Source organism: Oxyura jamaicensis, chromosome 2, assembly GCF_011077185.1.
Source record: "Oxyura jamaicensis isolate SHBP4307 breed ruddy duck chromosome 2, BPBGC_Ojam_1.0, whole genome shotgun sequence".
NCBI classification, from domain to species: Eukaryota; Metazoa; Chordata; class Aves; order Anseriformes; family Anatidae; genus Oxyura; species Oxyura jamaicensis.
The window spans coordinates 44328323-44350920 of NC_048894.1; the positions used below are offsets into that span (position 1 = coordinate 44328323).

General features: G+C 43.8%; 1 protein-coding gene across 1 annotated transcript in view; it reads right to left on the bottom strand.

Annotated features, from left to right (window-relative positions):
• Positions 1-8130: 8130 nt before the first annotated feature.
• The window catches only part of ZNRF2 (zinc and ring finger 2), a gene marked incomplete at its 5' end in the record, with an annotated part of 53364 nt that continues 38896 nt past the window's right edge, over positions 8131-22598 (bottom strand). Inside the window, 3 exons of the mRNA XM_035316096.1 lie at positions 8131-9626; positions 10804-10881; positions 12669-12774. Of these exons, the coding sequence (XP_035171987.1) occupies positions 10824-10881; positions 12669-12774 (164 nt within the window). The remainder of the gene's footprint in view (positions 9627-10803; positions 10882-12668; positions 12775-22598) is intronic.

Sequence of the window (22598 nt, forward strand, 5' to 3'; positions counted from 1 at the left end):
GCGGAGTGTTCCCAGTTTGCTCCAATCACTGAATTATTTGCTCGTTTCCCGTGCCAGTCACATCCCTTGGCTTCAGAAGATTTCAGGTTGAAAGAGTTCTTCTGGGCTGGCCTGCAGGTCTGGGTTCAGCTGGGTCTGGCTCTGACAACCGAGGGGTTTCCCAGCACCCTGCTCCCAAGTCGTGTCACAGCTTTGGGCTGGCAAAACTGCTCGGGGGCTGCCTGAGTGTCCTGCTTCATTGGCACAGCACTTTGGGCTCCGTTTCTTTTTTCGTAGTCTTAGTAGACTGCTGGCAGAGAGCTTCTGATCAACACACCTCTGGTTTGCAGCGAGAGCCCTGTTCACTGGAACACAGACACAACTCTAACTCTTTTAAGACTTGCTTGTAATTTGCAAAGACGTTCTCTGTATCCAGCATTATGTTTTTTCTACTCATCTGCTGTGATAATAAACAGCTTTTTAAAGAACCCCAACAGGCTACCTGCATGTTCTTTGGCTTTGCTGAAGTGGTGTCAAGCAGACACTTGGCTAGCTCGCCACAGAAACGTGACAGCCGAATTCTGGCTGCCGAAGCCAGCAAAGAGCTGTCACGGCCGGAGAAGGGTGCTCACGAGGGACCTCTGGGGCAGCGAATGCAGCCCGGTCACAGCGCTGAAGGAAACCTCGAGTGACTCGTTGCAACACCGTGGTTTCACACTCTGGTCACACACCACCACTGCTTTGGGAAAGGATGAGTTGCTGAGAGCTTTGTGCTGCTAGCTGGGTGCTGGAACTGTGTATCCAGCCATCAGAAGCCACGCTGAGATGGCTCCCAGTGCCCTGGCACGGTGCTTGCATGCCAGGTGTTGTGCTGGCAGGTCCCTGGGCACATGCGAGGGTTTGCTGTGTGCTGGCAGCACGGGGCTGCAGAGTGTGCAGGGGGGGCCCTGGCAGCCCAGCAGAGCTGCTGGTTTGCTCAGCCATGCGTGGAGGCACGGACTTCTCAACTGATAAAACAGTTCTTAGAAGAAAAAAGCGGCAGCTGCACATGAAAGAGCTGACTCCTGCTTCAGAAGGTAGAAGCAAATACCAAGACCGAGCTGGAAGAAAACAGAGGCCAGGCTGGGAGCTGCCTTCTGCACTCCGGGACTCAGACGTGCCACGCAATGGGGCCCTCACACAGCCTCTGCGGGCCTGAAGGCAAATGGAGGGGTGGTTTTTGCCCAAGCTGAGCACCACGGGCCAGCTTTGAGCAGCACAGATGAGCCTGGGGTCAGGCATCTTCATGGAGAACAATGCCCATAATGTGGCCACTTCCATCAGTGCAGAGAAGTGACCGCAGCCAGGACCAAACCAGCCCCTTGCACAGCGCCTGTCCCCTGCTGCAGGCTGACTCTTCTGGGGAAGAGCACCAGAGCTCACCAGAGCAAACCCTTTGAGAACAACTATGTTACGCCCCGTTGCTTGTGTCCTGGGCTTCAGCCTGCACACAGGAGGCAGCAACTTAATCAGCTGTGAAAGCCTCGTGAGCCGCAGACTTGGAGCTCTTGGACTGGCGTAAATGAAGCTGTCAAGTGTTCATGCCCCCGCTACCTGCCAGGCCCTTTAATCCTGAATTTAGCAGATGTGAATCCTGGCATGGGTGACTTTTGAAGAGCTTTCCTCCTAACTAGCCACTGGTCCCTTGGGGCAGGGGAGGAGACCCCACTGCAGCATGGCCCTGTGGTGGGACTTTCTGGTCGGTGACGGAGCCAGTCCAGGGCAGAGACTTTGTTCCTTTCCTTTTCCTAGCATTTGAAGCCTGCTTAAAGAATCAGCTAGGAAGGGAGGGGAGGAGACAAATGTCTTGGTTAAAATTTAAACGCGTTTTCAAACAAAGAAATCTGTAGCCAGGGTGAAAAGGAAAAGCAGGGCAGGAGCCTGACAGAGCGTGACTCAAAACGCAGGGGGCTGAGCCCGGAGAGGCACCAAGCACCTGCAGCTCCCACCGCGCTCAGCTGAGGGCCCTTCCCCGTGCTTTTAACGTCTGCCTCCTCTATTCTCTCGCCTTTACGAGGAGTGAGTCATCTTGCGTCAACCAACGATGGGTTTCATACAATTATTTATTTATGTCAAACCCTCCTCCCTGCCCCCACGCGTCCCTGATCTCATCCCCCTCAGAAAACAGATGCTTTATTAAGCGAGGCCTGGAAAACCCTGTCCTGCTCGGCTTCTGCGAGGGCAGCCCGTTGCCCGGGTGTGAGCGGGGTCCTGCTGTGCCCTCGCCTTTCTGGACACGGGCACCTCTCCCCGCGAGGGGCACGGGGCCAGGTCCGTGACCGGAGCTGCTGGAGGAGCACACGGGGCTCCAGCCTGCACCCGCTCAGGCACGGACATGGCTCCTCACGGGTAGCCCTAGAAGGAGCACAAGGCCCTTCAGATCAGGGCACTGAGAACCCCAGGGGAGAGAAAATGTCCCTGTTTAGCTCCAGCTGCTGAAGGGGACCCTCCCTGCTCCCTGGCCACTCATTTTGCTCCCCTTGCTGCTCCAAGGGACACGACATTCAGCAGCAAATGCTGGCCATGCCCGTGTCAGGCCCCACGCACACACGGTGGCTCACAGCACAGCCGTGAGGTGAATGTGATACCAGCTGGCTCCACAGATCTACGTTTCACACCCGAAATCCTGCACCTACCAAAACAGCCTCATTTCCAGCGGATTTTCCTGACGCGAGGCCAAACCCGGCGCTAACTAATTAGCAACTGCTCCCATAATACAGCTCCCGTTTCACATGCCCAAGACAGAGGAGGAAAACATACGAATTACTGGCAATGAAGGAATTCAGACTTCCCAGAAGGCAATCAGGAGGAGAAAAAAAAAAATAAAAAAAGTTACACTACCAAGAGATAGGAACATGTTCCTTAGTAACTGCATCCAACTGTCTTGCTGCAGACTTGAACAATTCACGCATTAAACATCTCATCTCCCAAGGAGAGAACTGCAAGGGTCGTAAAACATCACCAGGCTTTAACAAGGGGCTGAGCAACCCCAGCCGCTCCAGAAGGCTGCTCTCACAGGTGGAGCAAAGTGATGAAGGACAGCCAGCCGAGGAGACGTTTTGCTGCCATGCTGATGGCCTGGCTGGGAGCAGCACCCACTGGGCTGAGCTGACACACGGCCCTAAGGCTTCCTGCCTGCGGGGCAAACCCCTTTCATTTTCACCACCCACACGTGTGACGCGCTCAGGTTCTGCTCAGAGCACCCACAGCTCGTCCCCTGACTGGCACAGGGGACCCAATGCCTCCCCCGGCAGCTCCTCGGCCTTGGGCTCGCTGCTTTCCAACAAGGGCCGTAGGTCCCCGGAGACCTGGAGTAATGATGGGGTCGGGCCTTCAGCACCCGCAGCGCCGGAGGCGCCGCCGCCGATTTGGGTAGCTGCAGTCCCCTTTGGAAGTGATGAGAAGAAAAGAAGAGGGGGAGCAGTTTCGTGTGTGGTTTGTGTTGGTTTTGAGTTGTTGTTTTTTAAGCTGCCCACGTGAATTTTCCACCTCCAGACCTGGCTGGTCTTGAAGGCCTCCGTGTCTGTGAAGAATCGCCGGAGGAGACATCAACCAGCAGGCCGGCAGCTCGCAGCCAGCAGGACGAAGGTCTGCCCTGCAGCAGGCCTCGTGAGGGGCAGAGGGGCTCTGACAGCCCTAAGGCTGGCCCCGAGGGGAGAGATCCCCACCTGCAGGGCCTCAGGCAGACAGGAGAGCCCAACGCCCTTCTAGCTGGGGCTACACATTGCTCCTCCTCCATTTGTTTGGTCTGTAGCACAGACACAAGGCAGCTCTGCCCCGCCACGGCGGAGCCTCATCCAATACTTCACAACCAAAATCACCTGGAAGTGTGAAGGAAACTGTGCTTCAAAAGATTTATTACATATATTTGTACATATTTTACATGAATGGAATGTTAACATACAACCTAAAAATCAATAAAAAAATATTTTCATTCATGATTATGTACTGGCAGACCATTGAAAAGAGTACCTCAGAACAACTTAAGTCAACTTGCAATCATACTGCTCAATTAAAAAAAAAAAAAAAAGGAAATACAAACACGTTTTACATCAGACATTGTAAATTACATTCCGATTTCTGCTCAGGGTAATGAAGGAAGACATCTTGTCCATTACCACTGCACGTACGTGTGGCATCCCAGGAGCCAGCACCGCGCTCTGTGGGGAGAGGCGTAGGGAAGGGGGAACACAGACTGCACTCTCTAGCAGCAGGTACGCCTGCCAAATGGTAAGGGAGAGCTAGAATGAGACTCTCAGTCAAGTAAGGTGAATGCTGGATCACTGCAGCTTTTAAAATTAAGCAGTTCCTTAAACCAACCCCCCTGGCAGCTAAGCCGCCTCCTTTCTTCCTTGACAGTTGGAGTACTTTGGCGATATCAGCTGGAAGAGAACTTCTGACTGTGCAGTAACGAATACTTCATCTTAACACATACAGGAAGATCACAGAATCGTGCTCTGATGTCTCTTCCTCTTAGCGTTTCACACCTTGGGAGCTCGTGACCGGTTATACAGAGAGGTGTTTACTATTACGTGTAACAATTTAGCAATGAAAAGGGTAGATTTGAGGGAAAAACAAGAGGAACAGGATTCAGCAACAGATTATGTACTTGCAACATTGGGTTACTTACATTTGAAACTCTGCCAGTATCCAGCAAATCCTACTTATCGTTGCAAAATCTTTGCCAAAGCACACTCAAGGGCAAAAGTCTCTCAAACAAACACAGATAGATTAAAAGCTGCCAGAAGGATCGGCAGCTAGCTGGCTTGCTGCCTTCCAGTTATTGTACACTGGCAACCTATTAGATCAAAGCCAGAGCCACGTCCAACCTTTTTCAGGTGCAGGATATTCCCGCAATGCTTTATCTGAGCAAGTCTGCAGCAACTGCTAACGCTGTACAGCGAGGTTGTTTTACGGTTTGCCCCATCATCAGCTCTGACGCATTTAAGTAAGGAATTACTTTACAGAACACTATACAGTGGGTTGGGCAGCCAAGCAGACCGGGTAGGGCAGCACTCAGAAGATAACCAAATGCAACTTGAGAGAGTCAAGACTGTTTGTTTTGTTCCTCCCCCCCCCCCCCCAGTTGGCTAAAAGTCTTCAACTTGATTTTAGAAACAAGTTAATTTATATTGGAGAAACATCGCATTAGTTTTACACTTAGGAAACAAACACTGGACACAGTTCTGTTTCTCTTACAGATTATTTTGAGTGACAAAAGGTTAAGTGGTACAAGCTGATGATGCTGGAAAAAAAAAGTATTTGGCTGGTTTGTAGCAAAACCCATCACAAGGCCCTCCTCTTTCAACCACAGGATCTTACATTAATTTTGCTGGTGCCAATGAAAGGATTTCCAAAGGGGATATGGCCCTAAAATGTTGCACGCCTTCAGCTACAATGAAGGGAAGAAATTTATACTAAAATGGCTTTTCAGCTTGGCGGGGTGGAAAGTGAATTAGCAAATATAACACTCATCAAGAACTGAGACAGTCCTCCGCTGGCAAAGTGAGCTGGAAGGTCCCATGGTGGCACTTCTGCATTCCCTTGTGCATGGGAGTCTCTCAGCAGGAAACTCCCAACTGTACGTAGAGAATTAGCAGGTACAAAACTGCAATACCAAACTCGCACACAAATGTTCTCTTTCAATGCGACAAAGCAGCTAAAATTCATGGAAACTCAGAGATGTCATGGCCTGCATCAAAACCAACATACGCTTTGTTGCTGCCTCTTTAGAGGTGTTGGTAGCATCTGAGTGCCAAGTTGCCTTGTTTTGATGGAACAACGAAGACATGCAGTAAGTTTCTGAAGCCCTCGAATGGAAAAGGTGGCACACCAAAAGCAGCCATAAACACATCTCATGTGTTAGACATTACATGTCTCTAAACACCAGGACAAAGATCCACATTGCTGAATAAAAATCTTTCCCACTTTTGCTGGGAGTCAGTTTTACCAGCTCTCCAGTCTTTCAGCAAAGACGTAATTAAAAAGCCAGCGCTCCTAGTGTTAGGAACTAGGACAGATATATAAACCTGGAGATTGTTTAAGTCATAAAAACCCCTTTACATCATAAAGGGGGGGCGCAGGGAGAGAAAAGAAAGGTCACAAGTATCCACCCACATCTTTGTACATTACTTACACATTTTCCATTTCAATATCCTGCAGTACACGTACCCTGGAATATGAAAATTAAATTGATTACAAATAAGACCATCTGTTTTACGCTTTATTCTTCCCCAAAATAAAATACCACAAATTTGCAGTGTGCTTCATATTTTTTCCTTTTCCCACTGAACTCACCACCTAACAAACATGTCGAAAGAAAACTCGCTAACTGCTTCCAAAGGAAAACGTTACTAGAGAGAGCGATTTGTAACGGACAGGACAATCAGTGCCCTGCGCCGACAGTAGCACGGCTCTCCTGGTATTGTTGTGTGGAGGGCAGTTTTGCACAAACCAAATCACAGCCACCTCTACTACGAACTTCCGAACACAAGTTGCTACTCAAGATACACGGGTATGTGACGAGCTCAGAAAAACCTCAACGTTTCAAGACAGCGTTGAGTCTACTCTCCCCCTTCCGGCAAGCAGCATGTTTATGGCAGACCTGAGTATGGGAATCATTTCACACCCTTACGTACCTGGGGAAGATACAGGCCAGATGACAGAAAATACTCCGAAACACCACAGGATTGGCAATCTCAATGTATTTACAGGCAAAGAAGCATATCGCACCGTCATTTAAGTTATTGCTTCTCGTGGACAAGTGTGGGATTCCTCGACTGAGACACAGGACTTGTTTGGTGCTTGCTTTCCCCTTCTGAAGCACAATGACTCAGGACCGCTGCGAGGACGTTTTTAAAACGAAGGTGTTGCCTGTTATTTCAGCTATGTCTACAGCATGGTTGTCTCCAGCTGGCCAACGCAGCTGGTGACAGAAAGCTCATGAAGGTGAATATCCACAGGCATTTTCAAACCCAAGCATCGGTCTCATGCTTCCAGGGTCATTCCTGGCTTGGTCTATATTACAGGTTTTGGTAGAAGGAAACCTACCACAGCCTTTCAGAAGAAATTTATAAATACCAAGAATGCAAAACCAGCGTCTAAGGCCGGCCTCGTATCAGTTCCTCAAACAAACCAAAGTACCGTGGCTCTGATGGAAGCAGGAGCAGACTCCTGCCTGCAAAACCATGCATCAATGCAACTGCGAGTGGCATGCTGTTCAAACACCGGCCCTACGTGTAGGACAGCAGCGAGAGCTGCTGGATCTTTACACCACCTCCTTGCATCTGAACACAGAAAACCCAGGTGCTCAGAACAGCAGTAAATGAACTAGAAACATGAACTACCAAAACCAAGCTTAAGTTGTAAACAGATTTATAATATTTATCTACTTAATCCCCCAGCCAAAGACTATCTATGACCTTGGAGCACAGGACACCAACACGCTAACCTACCCGCTTTACATATTACAGGTGAGTTTCTGTAGGCGTGAAGCCAACAGCAAACATCGAATAACATGAACGTGAAAGCTTTCCTTTCAGAAGACAGCGGGAGTTTAAAACATTGGAAAAGTGGGCCTGCAGGCAACACCACTGCTCGAGTACTACAGGTGCTGTCATCACTCCTACCCCCCAGCCCCTATGACAATACAAGGCAACGCAATGATTCTCGGCTAAAAAGGAATCTGTACAGGGAACTACTGTACACGTGATATGACTACAGAATTGAAAGCGTGACAAAATGGTTCTGCTCCCACTGAAAAAGAGAATACAGCAGGGCCCCACAGCTACAGGTTCAGCTGAAACCAGTGATGCAAGCCCAAAAATGTAGAAACTGCACCGTCAATTATGAAAATCATCTAGTTTGGACTCCTTTAGATTTGCAGCATAACAATGGCATTTTACAGTGCAACATTCAGGGAAAACTGTTATCCAGGAAAGAACTGCTCTGCCAGCAAGACAGAAGAGTCTAGTAACAGGCACTGCACTTGTTCTCCTGGGTAGCAGCAGTTGCTCCTGCTCTTTGCCCTTTTTGATATGAATCACAGTAGCAACAGAGAGAAATATGTATTTAAACAAAAGAAGAACAGCAGAATTATGGATGTACAAGAAAAACGTTTGAAGTGTGCAATTTATTTTCGCTACTGAAACCCACTAAAACTGCTGTCAGGAATAAATATTCATAAACTCTTCCCTGTACTGTGAAATTCAGATACTACTAGGTTTAACTCTTGATGTAAAAAGTACTCTTCTAAGCCCTGATATCTGTTCCAGTTTTTTTTTCTTTTTTTTTTTTTTTCTTTTTTTTGAACTGTAATACCTTATGGGAACTAATACTTAACCACAGTTTTACTTGGTGTACCCCCCAGAGACAACTGGTGTTTCATGGAGCCCTGGTTATACTAATATTATACAGTAAAATAACAATAAATTAAACAAATGCAGGTGCCTTTAAAAAAGGAACAAAAAACCACACTGTCAAATGCTAGCCTCCACATGAAGAGACCAATGATTTAGATGCAAAGTACTACAAATCCTGCCATCAGATAAAACATTCAAACAAGGAAACAAAGAAAAACTTGCACGTACGTGTTTTAAAAATTAAACACGATTCCCACCTCGATGTTATCTCACCCATGCCTATTAAGAAAAAAAAAAACAACACTCTTGCTGTGCCCACATTTGTAGTTATTCATTTCCACCTCAGGAGGCAGCCTGGAGATGAGAGTAGTACAATAAAATAATTACCTGAAACATTTTTAAAAAAATACCCGTTAAACAAATTACCTTAACTGGCAGCACTTAAAATTGGTAATTCTTCTTTTTTCCTATTTAAAAAAAAGTTGCATAGCTGTAAGATTTTGCTTTGCTGCATTTTTTTTCTGTTTTGTTTTTACTCACAAGCAGTAAAAGAGAAGTTTTAGTTACTTAAATAGCAATACAATGTGCAGATTTCAACAATCCCTATAGCTTGATCAATATAAATTAGTTACCTGTCCCAGTTTTACTCTTTGGACTGCATTGTGACAAAGGTTTAGTTACAAAATTTTGAAATATAGTATTCCTATGCAGAGAAGTTTGTTTTCTGTTCTTGTAAAAGTGAAGAACATAAAACATGGTGTGAATTCAGTAAATAAGGTCACACTGTTAGATTACATTTAATTTGCCATTTACTCTTCTTCAGCCAACGAGAAGGTGAAAACGTTCCCATTTAAAAATGGGGCCACCCTCCTGCAAGGGTCTCAGAGAGCACGTATCGAACGTCTCGGCTTCCACTTGAGGCAGCAGGAAACGTGTCCAATAACCCGCTTCTTCACAGAACCAGAAGTTGGGCTGAAATTAGGAACTTTGGCCTTCAATACAAAAGAGTGTCAATAATGTCTGTGGGGAGTAGATTGTTACAGAATGTGCAGCATTTTCAAAATCCCTGTGTGTCCTTTGCATGAGTGTTTGGTATACTGAGCACTACTGGTGTCTGCAATGCTTTTTCCGTGTCACTGTCCACCTTTGCCTTTTTCAGCCACAAAGAACAGTTAAGTCTCAAGCCAGGCACGCTGTGTTCAGCAAGGGAACCGCAGATCTCCTATGTTTTCTGATCAGTGGAAGCAGCTGTTGAAAAAGCAGAAGACAAAGTATCAGCGTTTCAGCTACTTCAATATATAATACACAGAAACAGCATGAACTCTCACACTGTGTTTTCCTTCCCCTTTTTCCTAAAACCCCCAATTATCACCACCGCTGCTGTGGAAAAAAAAAAGGTTTAACGTGAGACTACACATCCACGAACATTTAAAGAGACAAACGTGCTCATAAGCAGCAAGTGGGCTTCTTTCACCACTCATTTGCTGGGGGCAACGCAGAAAATGTGTTTATTAATTTCAGCTAACGTAGGCCCTGAGGTTAAAGCAGTCATCCCTGTAGCAGGATATCTTCCCTCATGTTTTCTCTGCTACCCTGTCAATAATCATAGCACTGCAATGTGACCTGCAACACAGACTTGTGAAGGAAGGTGAAACAAGTGAACAGATAAATGCCAACGAGGTCTTCAGACTTTTTTTTTCCCTAAATCTCTAGCAGAACAACAAAAAGAAACCTTAACTTGCTGACCAGAATTTCAGATATCCTTTCCTTTAAGAATTATGATGAGTGTTGGTGTTTTGCAATGCTTGGGGGCAACAGTTTAATGCAAGATAAAGATTTAGAACTAGTCAACTAAAAGAATAAACCTATCTTTTAAACCTTTGACACTGATTGCAGATCTGAAATGATTAACACCAAACATAAGCTGGAAAAATGTGAACCTCTGTGGGATGGGATGGATGGGAACATGTTAACTTTTTTTTTTTTTTTTAAAAAAAAAAACATTCTGGAATGCATTAAGATGAAAGTGGTTTTGAAAATACCTAATTTCAACTTCTTTCTTTTTAATGATTCCAAAAGCTTTCTGTCAGAAATAAATGCCAGTACTCATGGAACAATCCAAAATTACACGATTGTATTATTTTGATCTTTTTTTCATTTCCATGGAAAAAATACTCTTTAAAAGTTAATGCTAAAATTTTATTGGCACTGACTTGCCACTTTCCAGTACTGAAAATGAAATACATAATTTCAGACCACACCATATAAGGATGCAGAAACCTTACATATTGTAACATACGTCATTACTTACTGATTAATGTTGCAGTTCTGAGACACAGTAGCAAACTCACAAATTAAGAAAATAGTATCGTTATTTCAGATAATCAAAATATTTGTTGTTGAAATGTCTGAAAAGGAATATTACCTAAAAACATGACTCTTCTCTTAATCTGATGGATGCTCAGGGCAAGATCTATTTACTTCAAACCATTCATCTATGCAGCTGTTGGATGCAAGACAAAAATGAAAACAATTGACATGAATATCCCAGTAACATTCAGCAGTAAGAAATGCATATTAATAGTTTATCGTGGTTTACACAAATAGTAGGATTTTATATTAACAAAGAATTATATGTATATATACACACATCCATGTATATACTCTTTATATACTCACAAACAAAGGACATATTTCAACACTCATTGAAAACTTAATAACCCTAAACCACAGTTGTATTTGGATATTAAACACTGTTGAACAGCTAAATATCTTAAGTGTTAAAATCTGCTAGGGAAGCATTTTACCAATTATTTAGCCAACCGTCCAAAAATTTTTTTCAATTCTCCAAATTTCCTGAACATTTCCACTTTGGCAACTAAAATGAGAACCTCTTTAATCACTTTGGGATTGCTAGATTTAACCAGAAACCCAACTTGCTTTTATCTATCTATGCAATTATGTATTTTGTGGGAAACGTACATCTCCTTTTGGAATTATGAATTTGGTGTCCAGAATACTACATTGCATTGACAAAACATTTGAGCAAGCATTTATGACGTAATCTGCAGAGGATGGCTATGGCTAGGAGGTCTGTGGTGAGGTGCCCACTCATGGCAGGACTCCTCAGTCCCCAGAAAAGGTCCCACTATTTACGCCGAGCCCAGGCTAATGGTGCCACAGGTGGCTGGTTCTCTTCTCCCCGGAACAGACAGGGCAATGCTGTTGGGCTGTTTGTGTTGGCACAGCAGCCAAACCACCCTGTGCGCAGTAGGGATTTCGTGTGTTCCCATGGCAAGTGGGTGAAGGTCAGCAGGGCAGGAGGTGTCACACCTCTTGCTGCACCTTCCCTGGGGCCGCTGCCAGCTTTATGTCAGGTGGTGCACGTAGAGATGAGGGGAGGCCCAAAGTGGATGTTGCACCCCACAGCTGGTGGAGGTGTGACCAGGCTGCTTTCTGAGGTCAACGTTAGGAGCTGGCAGATGGCCAGGTTGCTGCAGGCCCTTCCTTGTCTGAAACCCACAGAAAACCATGGGGAGCAGAAGAGTGTCTGGGATACAGCGAGTCACTGACATGTCCTCTGGGACTATCTGCAAATGGATATCCAGCCTCAACCTCTTGCTTCTTACTGAAACGCACACATGGCTCAGATGATGGCTTCTGGGCTTCCATCAGTCAGGCGTTGGAACGGGTTGCCCAGGGAGGTGGTGGCGTCACCGTCCTTGGGGGTGTTCAAGGAAAGGTTGGACGTGGTGCTTAGGGACATGGTTTGGTGGGTGACATTGGTGCTAGGGGGGTGGTTGGACCAGATGGTCTTGGAGGTCTTTTCCAACCTTCATGATTCTAAGGCTATTGTCTTACATCATTCATTGACATTTTACTTGCTGTAGTTAGACATTTGTGAAAGTAAGTACGAAACAGGTTTAAAATGTGCTCCCTCTCCTGCCTTCTCGCATTTGACAGAACTACTGTAACATAAGTACACACAATCTCAGCTAAACAGCTACGATGTGCACTCCTTCCTCACACAGGTGACTTCACTTTACTTCTTTTTTTCCTGTGGACTTTTCATGAAAGTGACAGAAGACTACAGTAGGAGAAGATGACTTCAAATACACTGGTGGAAATTACACCAGGGGAAATGCAGAAAGATGGTATTTAAAATTCATCTTTAGGGTTGCTACTGTTCATTTTTTGTTTGTTTGAATTGTAAAAGGCAAATAGGTTTTAGTGAAATTACCCCATAATGCAACCTTCTGGAATTCTATCTACATCGTGAGGAATACTTGCCCTTTATGATATATGCAGAGGCAAGGCAGCCGTGCTATAGTATCTCCTTGCTGCAGCTCTTCCAGGCATATTGCACACTCCCCAGTATCTTTACTCAGCACATCCTCTGAAGAAAGAGCACAAAAGTGAACAGTTAAAAAGCAGACTACAACAAGCAAAGTGTTCTCTATTCATAACATCAAGGACAGCTACAGAAGATATCCTTATCCTGCAGAAAGCCCTCTTGAGGTGAGGTTCATTCACACATGCCAGGTGACAGAAGATTCCTAATGGGAGACATCTTAACAGCTCAAATTAAAACATGGTTATGATTCAGTTTCGTGCTTAAACACAGCTGTAGCTCAAAATGAAGCCCTGTAGGAAGACAACCACGTGGAGAAGAGGGGTAGCTATCATCAACAGCCAGTAATCCCTTGGTGTTTATACTCTCTCAGCAGATGCACATCCACACAGATTGCTCTGATCTGAACCGGGAAACCTGAGCTCTGAACCACACAGCTGCTGCATATACAAGCTGTGCTGCTGACCCCAAGAGCCACGCACTGGAAGAAGTTGGTACCATCGTCCAGATGGCACCTAGTGCCTCCAGGGCTCTGAGGATTCATTCTGGGTGGGTTTTGCTCAGCTGTCGCCTCCTCTCCATGTTCAGTTGTCACCACAGAAGTTAAGTCCAAGCTCAAAGATAATGTTTCTCTGGACAAGACACAGAAGCTAATTTACTGGGTACAGATTTTATTAATTTCCTCCCTCTAAACACAGCCTGTCATTTGCTTTCTTCTACTACCCTACTCTTCTCTCTTCTATGTATCTGGCTTTCTCTGACTTTTACCAGCCTCTCCGGTACTCTTATTTCACACCTTCTACCTCCCCTTCTCACATCACAGCAGCATGTTCTACTACATCCCATCTACCTTTTCCTCAGTGTAATTATCTGACTGTTGGCAATAGGAACGAAAGTTTTCCATCAGGGAAAGATCAGTGCTGAAGACCCTAAATTCCAGGCAATATTCATTTCTTGCAGCATTACCAAGTCCCAAAAGAAATGAGGAAAAAGTAAGTTACTAGGAATGCATAGGAGTTGGCTTTCAAACAGAAGTTTCTGGGAAAATATTTTTAATAAAAACCCTCTCTCTTGGACACTGCTCTCAGCAAGAAGGCGGGATGCACAATTCAGCCTTAGCACAACACAAACCAGGAGGTCACATAAGGCCCGGTTTGCCAAAAGCAGGCTAAGAGCGCTGGTTAGAAGCGACCTCACGCAGCACACCATTACCAAAAGGGGAACACACAGCATCCAAGCAATCTCTGGCAGATCAGAACAGTGCACACTTGGCAAAGTAATGACTCCGCGTTTGAACTGCTGCAGATTCTGGGGAAAAGTTTCCCCTTTTTAACCAAAAGGAGCCTAAAGGGATGGTTTGTGGAGACTGTGATTCCCTGGTACGACCAAGAAACCATCATCTCTAAGGCATGCTCTCCAGTGTCTCCAATACTTGGCACTGTGACTTTCCTAGCACACAGAAAATAACAAGCATACAGCTAAAGAGCCATCACTGGCAGAACAAGTGAAGTGAAGATGCATGAAATCAGGTCTACCCAGTTTCTCCAGGAATTGTAGCACAGTCTTGCAGAAGCTTGGGTATCTAAAACGGTACTCGTTTCAGTCTCTGCTATATTAATTGGTTATGCTAAAAATACTGTGTAATGCCACGTGTGTGGAATCTTTTTGGGGATATGTGAAGAATATCTAACGTGAGATGAACTGTTATACAGAAAAAATACCCCCTCAAAAAATAATACACACATACCACAGTGAAGAAAATTAAAAAATGTATTTTACACACGGTAACATTATTTGTAGGCATTGTTTTAAGAAATTGCTTCTTTTTTTTCCTATCAGTTGTAAGCATCCATGAACCAAAGAAGAAAAGCAATTCAAAACAATGCAAAAGCTCTTAAAAACTCATCTGTTGTTACAAAATCCTGACACTAAGAACGTGCCCTGAAGAAGGTGCTACGGATAAATACTTTCTTGTCTTTTTTTTTTTTTTTTTTTTTTGTATGAAAAGATGTGAAAACATCTGACACCAGGAGACAAAGACTGTACAGACAGTATTGTCCTGGTACAGAGATACTAATCTTTGCCCGGGGCTCTCAGACACTACCCTCTTAGACTGCCTGTTTGTTCAAATACTTTGCCAAAAGTCCTATAAGCACATCTACTCTTCCTACAGCTAGGTTACAGGAAGAAGTGCCTGCACTTACCATATACACAGAGCTCACTTAATAAAAATCATTTTTTCCAGAGTTACTTTATCAGCAATTGGTGCCCAAAACAGAACAGCACTAAGACCCTCCAGTGAATTAATCCTCAGGCTCCTTGGATGACAAAAATTAAAATGCTGTCCAGTAATAATAAAATTTATAAAATAAAACATTCCAGTGAACTGCTTTTACATCACTCTCTATTGTACGTGTCTGGCTTATCACGTGCTCCCCAGACTTCACAATGCTTGGGTCAGACATCCTGCTGAGCACTTTGACAAGATTCTGCACCTTTTGGCTAGCATCAGGGCGAGATGCCAATTTAAACATTTTTACCTCCCACCAGCCCTGGCCTACGTGTCTGAGACTCCTTTTCTTTCCTCCAGTCCTCCCATACTCTCCCCAGATGCCATTAGTCTCTCTCCTGCCAGTACTGGCCCTACTGAGCAAGCCCCAGGGAAACACCTTGCTTCCCTCCCTGGCTTCAGCCCTGACCTTCCCACTGGGATGCTGCACTTGGGTGCACACCGTGCTTGACCCAGTCACGCCAGGAGGAGCTGGTGTGAATGCTGGCTATGGCTGGCAGGAACACTAAATGCAGCTTCAGAAACCCAGCAGGGTTTTGTCATGGCTGGAGTAGGTGGGAAAGGTTTTGTTAATAGGTTTCAATGGTCTTCTTCCTCTTAAACACCACCGAGTTAGCGCTCTGCACTTCTTGTGTCACCTTGTGGATCCTGTCAGGCTCTCATGACGGAGGAAAAGTAAGTACTGAAGAAATTGGCACAAAATACCCAACTGCTACGAATGCCCTAGTGCAGCTTGGCACTCACTGCCTGCCAACAGAGCCCAAACCGATGCAACTGCTCTCACAACTGATCACACATGAAGAGTGACAATACCAAAACCAAGTTGTTCAAGAACCTGCCACACTTCTGGACTGACTCCATTTTCACGATTTGATGTGATTCAGATCACCAGTGATTCAGCAGACGCATATTATTCATTTTACCTTTTTTTTTTTTTAAAGAGGAAAAAAGAGAAGGGAGAAAAAAATAGAAGGGAGAAAAAAGAGAAAAGAGAAAAAAAAAGAGAAAGGAGGAAAAAAGAACAGTTTGAGATCTCACCAATGTTATGGTTAAAACATTCATATCAGTGTATTACCTAAATGGAAGTGGGAAGAGGAAATGAGCAGAAGCCACATTTTTCCATTTCGCCCACACGTGCATACATACACAAACACTCACCACACCCCCACATCCATCTGCCGCACCAAACAGGAGGTAAACACTCCTCCACCTTCCCAGCTATTGCAACAAGCACTCACTAGCCCAAGACTGGTGTCAAAGATGAAATCTGGTAAAAGAGCAGAGTATTTCCCTCCTGTTTCTGCTCAAATACTTATTTCTCCTCTATCCCTGCTTAATAGTACAAGTATTTTAACTTTTGGTTGTCAGTAATTTTTCCGTTTGGAATCCTACTTTTATCTTTACTGAAAAATAATTTCTATTCCACTTGAGCATTTGTAGCTAGATAGGCAGTAATCTAAAATACAATCACCCTGGCAACTTTGTACATAAATTTGATTTAAAACATTTTCTAGAACTTTTGAAAAATATATCTAAAAATTACCAAAGCCACCAGGCTCAGCCATGGTTAAAATTATAGGAAATGCCTGCAATGAAATAGTCTGTCTTTAAACTGAGGACTGCAAAAGCACATGCAATACATACCCCATGCATGAAATCATTTGAATGTGTGCTACTGCTTTCTGTTTTCTGTGACCCGAGGGAACGGCATGGAGCTGGGACAGGGGAGGGTCAGGCTGGGAATTAGGAAAAGGGTCTGCACCCAGAGGGTGGTCGGGCACTGCGACAGGCTCCCCAGGGCAGTGGTCACAGCACTGAGCCTGTCAAGAGTTCATGAAGTGTTTAGACAATGTTCTGAGACCTAGGGTTTGGGTTTTGGGTGGTCCTGTATGGAGCCAGGAGTTGGACTTGGTGATCCTTGTGGGTCCCTTCCAATTTGGGATATTCTGCAATTCTGTTTCCTACTATGTTTTTCTTCTCTTCGCACCTATTTCCCCCCAAACATCATTCTCTCTAGGCCTACTTTTTCTACATCCCCTCCCCATCACCCCACATCATCCCATTTCATTTATAGTTACAATGCAGACACTGGAAAAAGGAGATGGAGATTAACATAATTAGCCACTATCAGGTACAAATACAATGGACAGCCTTCTTATTCAGGGTTAATATCCTTGTGAGAAGCAAGCACTGGAATTGAAGGGGAAGAGGCCATTGTGCAGGGTATGCTTCTCTCAGGTAGCTCAGGAACTATCCTTACGACATACTGACTGCAGGCAAAAGCCTTCTCTCCTAGTTCATCCCCAGCACTAGTAAAGAAAGCAGCTTCTTTGGAATGCTGCCCAAGCTTCGGTACCGGGGCTGGACAAGACGAACATCTTTGATTCAGCATTCTCCAGCTGGGGATCATTCCTGAATGACCAGGTCAGCCCTCTGCTGCTGCTCAAAAATTGAGGCAGAAAGACTGTGAAGGACAGCTAATTCTTTACTGCTCAGTGAGCCCTAAGTAGCAGGAGGAAGATCATTCAGGTGTCACTGCAAAAGATGCTGATTTTCTCCCTCCAAGCTTCCCAAGCTATAGGCTCTGAGAGCAGAATTAGAGAGGCACAGCTGAAGCTGTTGGCTTGGCTCACCGATGAAGCGTGTCCTCTGCAGCTAGAAATTACACTTTGCCCTGCCTCAGCAAGGAATGAATCTTCTGAAGAAACAGTGGGTTCTTGACCAGAAACAATTCTTATTCATCTCTGTAGCTCAGATAATAAAAGGTATGATTTTTGAAGTCTAGTGCTTTTACTGGAGCCTCAGCTAAGTGGTTTTCAGGATTTACAATAGCAGAAAGCTGAGCACGTGGTAGTTCAGAATTCAGCTTTATTTAGTAACTTTAATTCAAGTTCCTTCTTATTCTGCTGAAAAAAAACACTAATATTCAAGTGCTACTCAACCACGTACACATTGCCACTTTCCATGCATTTCCAACAAAGACATCTTCAAATACAATTGCACAACTTGCATGGTAATACCCTGAACTAAACCAATCTGAAAACACCTTCCCCACGACAATGCACAAAAACAAAACCCCTCTAAAACCAACCAGCTACAGAAAATGTAACACTTCCTCAAATACCAACAACGCATTTGGTGAAGCGTGCGTGTGTGTGTTGGGGGAGATGATTAGCATCTTCCTCTTCTTTGCTTGCAACGTGGCAGCCTGTTACAATTTCCTATTCAAAGTCCAAATGTTATCCTTGTTCTCCCCTTCCCTCTCATGTTCTCAATGCTGGTCCAAGACTGAGATATCTGTACATAAATAGATACCCATCATGAAGGGCTTCTTGCAAAAATACTGCCTACAGTCTTTGGCTTTTCCCTCTCCTTAAAGACAAACATAGCACCAAGGCAGCACACAAAATGAAGAAAGTGAAAATTGTAAGAAAAATATTTGCAATGGAATATGGCCTAGTTTGCAACACCTGCATCACAGACACCTAGAGGGAAGTGGCTGTAGAAGTTTCATTGCTTCTCAGCTAAAGCCCAAATTTTAAGAACTGAATTTAGATTTTTGTGCAACAGTCTCAGCCTTCAGAAGCCAGTTCTCAGAAATAACTAGATGTTTCCTGTTCAGTCAGATAAGGATCGGGTGTGTCTGGTAGTGAAAAAATACTCACTTCATATCGAATAAAGATGAAAAAAGAAATAGTAGTGATAGACATCATTTCTATTCATCCCACTCCCCAAAAAAGTCCACATAGTTCTGGATACCTTGATACAATTCTAAGCAGGTAAACTAAAGAAAAAAAGAGGAGAGGTATTTGTGCACTGAGAGAAACAGTTCTTTGGTAAAGTAGTTTACCTCAGTGGCCACAATGGAAATCTATCTACAACTTCAAGAGATGCGGTCTCAATACAAGCTGCCATACTGCAAAAAAAAAACAAACCTTCAAGTCACAAGTAACATGGCTTTCAGACAACATCGAATTAACATATGTTTGCATCCCAGGACTCACGATGCAGAGCTAGGCTTTGAAAAAAGGCCAAATAGTCTGGGAAATAAAGCTCCTCAACTCCAAACAACTACATCATAGCCACTCACTCCTACGCTATGATGATCAGCGTACCAACTTTCTCAAACCATATTTATGCTTTTGGTAGAGAGTACTGGGGTGAAATAGATACTCACACAAGTTAAATTTTATTAGCCTGATTGGACATGAAATGCCTTGTGCTCCTGTCTTGAGATTTATTGCCAGAGTGACTCTGCGTTTCCACAGTGATTCAAGATTTGCTCTGGAGACAGTGGAGACAATTATCTGATTGACTCTGAAAGATCTGCTTAATCTATAGTCTTTCCAACTTCTGTTTAATCAGACTGCTTGCAGTTTGATGTCCTTGAACATTAAATCATCTCAGGATAGCTAAACAATCTTCTCCTCTTATGCAGGCTTCTAATGACAAGTTCTGTTCACCACATTTGTAAGTACTGTGGTCTTTACGCTTTCAAATTTTTGTCTAGATAAAGGTACCTGTTCGCAATAGAACCACAACCAACCTTGTCTTCCAGAGTGACATAAAAAGACTTTGTACCAAACTTACCCATCCTATACCACCTCCATTACAACTGAACTGATGCATGCTTATGTTTCCAGTGACTCAAGGGGTAACTTCTTGAACAGTCTTCCTTGGGATGCTGTGTTTGTCCCAGCGCTTCCCCCTCCCTTCAGAAACACTATTCTCGAGAGATAAAAATAATTCTAAATTATTTCTCATCAGTAGATGAGAAATATTTTGGAACAATATATCACCATTTTGGAACAAAAACTTCTTTATGGCAGCTCATGGAACAAAGAAGCTGCCTTTAGGCTGCTTTTTTCTTTTCTTTTCTTTTCTTTTTTTAATTTTAAACCACATGACCTCTCCAGCTAGAAGTTATTAAGCTTATATAGTTCTTGCCAGGAGTTAAATCAAAAGTAGCATGTAAAGGGGCAAGCCCCTAAGAAATGAAAAAGCAGCAAAATAAGACTCCTTAGGAAACAGCGTGAAGAGCTAGCACTGGAGTATTCCCCTCTCCTTGGCTCCACTGCGTAAGAATGATTTACACTTTTTAAGGCTGAGTTTACCATCAAAGAGGATCAAATACCACAAATATGCTACAAAAAGGAGTGGTTGAGTAAGTGGCCAGAGGCAACCAGCACGTACTGCTGACAGACAAAGAGTCTGCAGCAGTTAGAAAGGATTCTTATATAGTTGGGAGTTACTTGGGATGAATTAAACTTACAGATGTGGGCAAGAAAGAGCACCACCGCAAAATCCACACATGCAGATCTTTTATCATTTTTATTCTTTGGTACACAATGCTTCTTATCTTTGAGGAATAAATCAAAGAAAAATATTTAAGGGCTACTTATACATCCTTGACTATTTGTACCAGCACTAAGAAACTGCTGACAGGTGCAAAATGAATTTAGGCCTGTTGAGAACTAGGGATCGCAATCCAGAGATCCAGTTCAAAAGTGCCTGAACTGTATGGTTCCTGCTAGAGCAAGAGGCAAGAAATGTGAGAGAATTCTGTAGTCTTGCTTGCTTTGTGCAAAGGTAACTTCTTTAGCAAAGTTAATAAAAACAAACAAAAAACCACCACAACCAACCAGGCATAAAACCCAGAGCAGTAGAGAAGCATCTACAGAAGCATCTTCTTGTAGAAAGTCATGTGGAAATTAGATACAATGAGGGAAAGATACCACTGTGGTCAGGAGGAGGGGAAATAATTCCTGTCACGCAGAGACAGTTCCCTGCAAATAGCTTAATGGTCAGAAGGAAGACTTAACTATGACGCTGGAGTCTGTTAAAGCAAACAACTTTGCCAAATCAAGAATAGACGTTATTGCCAAGGAGGCTCACAAAGACTGGGAGAGGGAAACAGAGCGTGGATGTGACAAAATAGGTACTACAGAAATTGATTGTCTCTGATCAAACTGAAGGAAAGGTCTGAACTGGCAAAGATCTGGCAAATACATGATGTTGATGTGACTGTACAAAAGGATCCCCACCAAGGCTAGGATATCCCTCTTGTTTTGGCAGCTTTTAAAAGTGACTTTAAGCTTATTTGTCCCCAGCATGAGACTAAAACGACTACAGAAGTGAGTTTTTCCAAACAGTGAGGTTCCAACTATTCATTGTCACTGAAACTATTGTCAGAAGCCAGACAAAAAAAAAAAAAAAAAAAAGAAAGAAAAAGAAAAAAAAAATCATTACAAAGCAATTTGGAAGTTTCATTCTAGTAATGATCTGTAAGAAAATGAGAGTGTTGATGGGGACCTGCTGGCTTAATGAAAGGTACCTATGAGAATTCTCATTTACCACAACATAGGTAAAGCAGGCAGATTAGAAACCTTTAGAGAAGAAAAGGGTATGAGAATAGTTTCTCTGAAGAGCAGAGAGAATGAAGCCCAGCTGTAGTTAGCTGTCCTTTTACTCTGGGCAACATGGGTTACTTTAATGGTGACTTGTTTTGAAGTTGGCTGTAGGATTTGATTCAGTGTTTTGTTCACTTTGTTCTTTTTCGGGTTCTTATTCCAGTCTTCCTACAGATGCCCTGATCACACTGATTCTTCCCAGCTCTTTTCTCCAGTCCTTTAGCAGTGGCCAAATAACTGACTCATTTCTTTGCAAGCTTGGAATGGGGTTTGGTTTGATCTGATGCGAAATGAATGCATGGGGAGCACTAAGGAAGATGGCATGAAGGATGAAGCCCTAAGCCAAAGATCAAAACAAGAAGAGGGGAGAAAAAAACAGGCATGTCTGACTAAGATGCTATTCTTAGGGAGAATACAATGCATTACTGAGCACCACACGATGAAAATGCTGGTGCCAAAACTCAGCGTGTATAAATTCTGGTTTATTAACCCTAGTGCCAGGTGCTAGGTCGACAGGGTGCCTTGCCCAGCAGGATCTAGATCAGTCTCCTCCAAGCAAAAATTGCATGTCTGGAGTAAATGTGCATACACAGGACGGGGATGTAATCACTGCATAATTTCCACTTGTTTTCCTTTCCTGTTCACAGCAGACAGACTGCTTTTTATGACCTATTCCTATTTTAAATGCAATTAGCTTTGCTACAAAGATGGATCCCAGAACACATCTGAATGTAAAAAGTTCTGATAACATCAAATATTGAGTCAGTTTTCAAAGTTATCTCAGTTTTTCTGCTCTACACTAACCCATAATCCAGTATAACAATTGATTCCAGCAAGCATAGGGAATATGGTGTTTCTGGTGCTAAAAATACCTACAGGATTTTACTATCCCTGTTAGATACAGAGTGTGGGGGTGTTTAGTTCCAACGACCTTCCTTTACATTCTAAAGCAAATAACATCAATTTCTAGATCCTAGTAATTACGTCAGATAAAAGAAACATGATTTCAATGTTCATCAATCATGATCATTCCTAATAATAACAGAAGATGATTAACCCAGGAGATGGATTTAAAAAAAAAAAGTCCCCGAAGACAATTCTCCAACATTTGTTCAGCTTTACACGCACAATCCGGCAGTGTACTTCTACAACCGTATTAAAGTTTTATT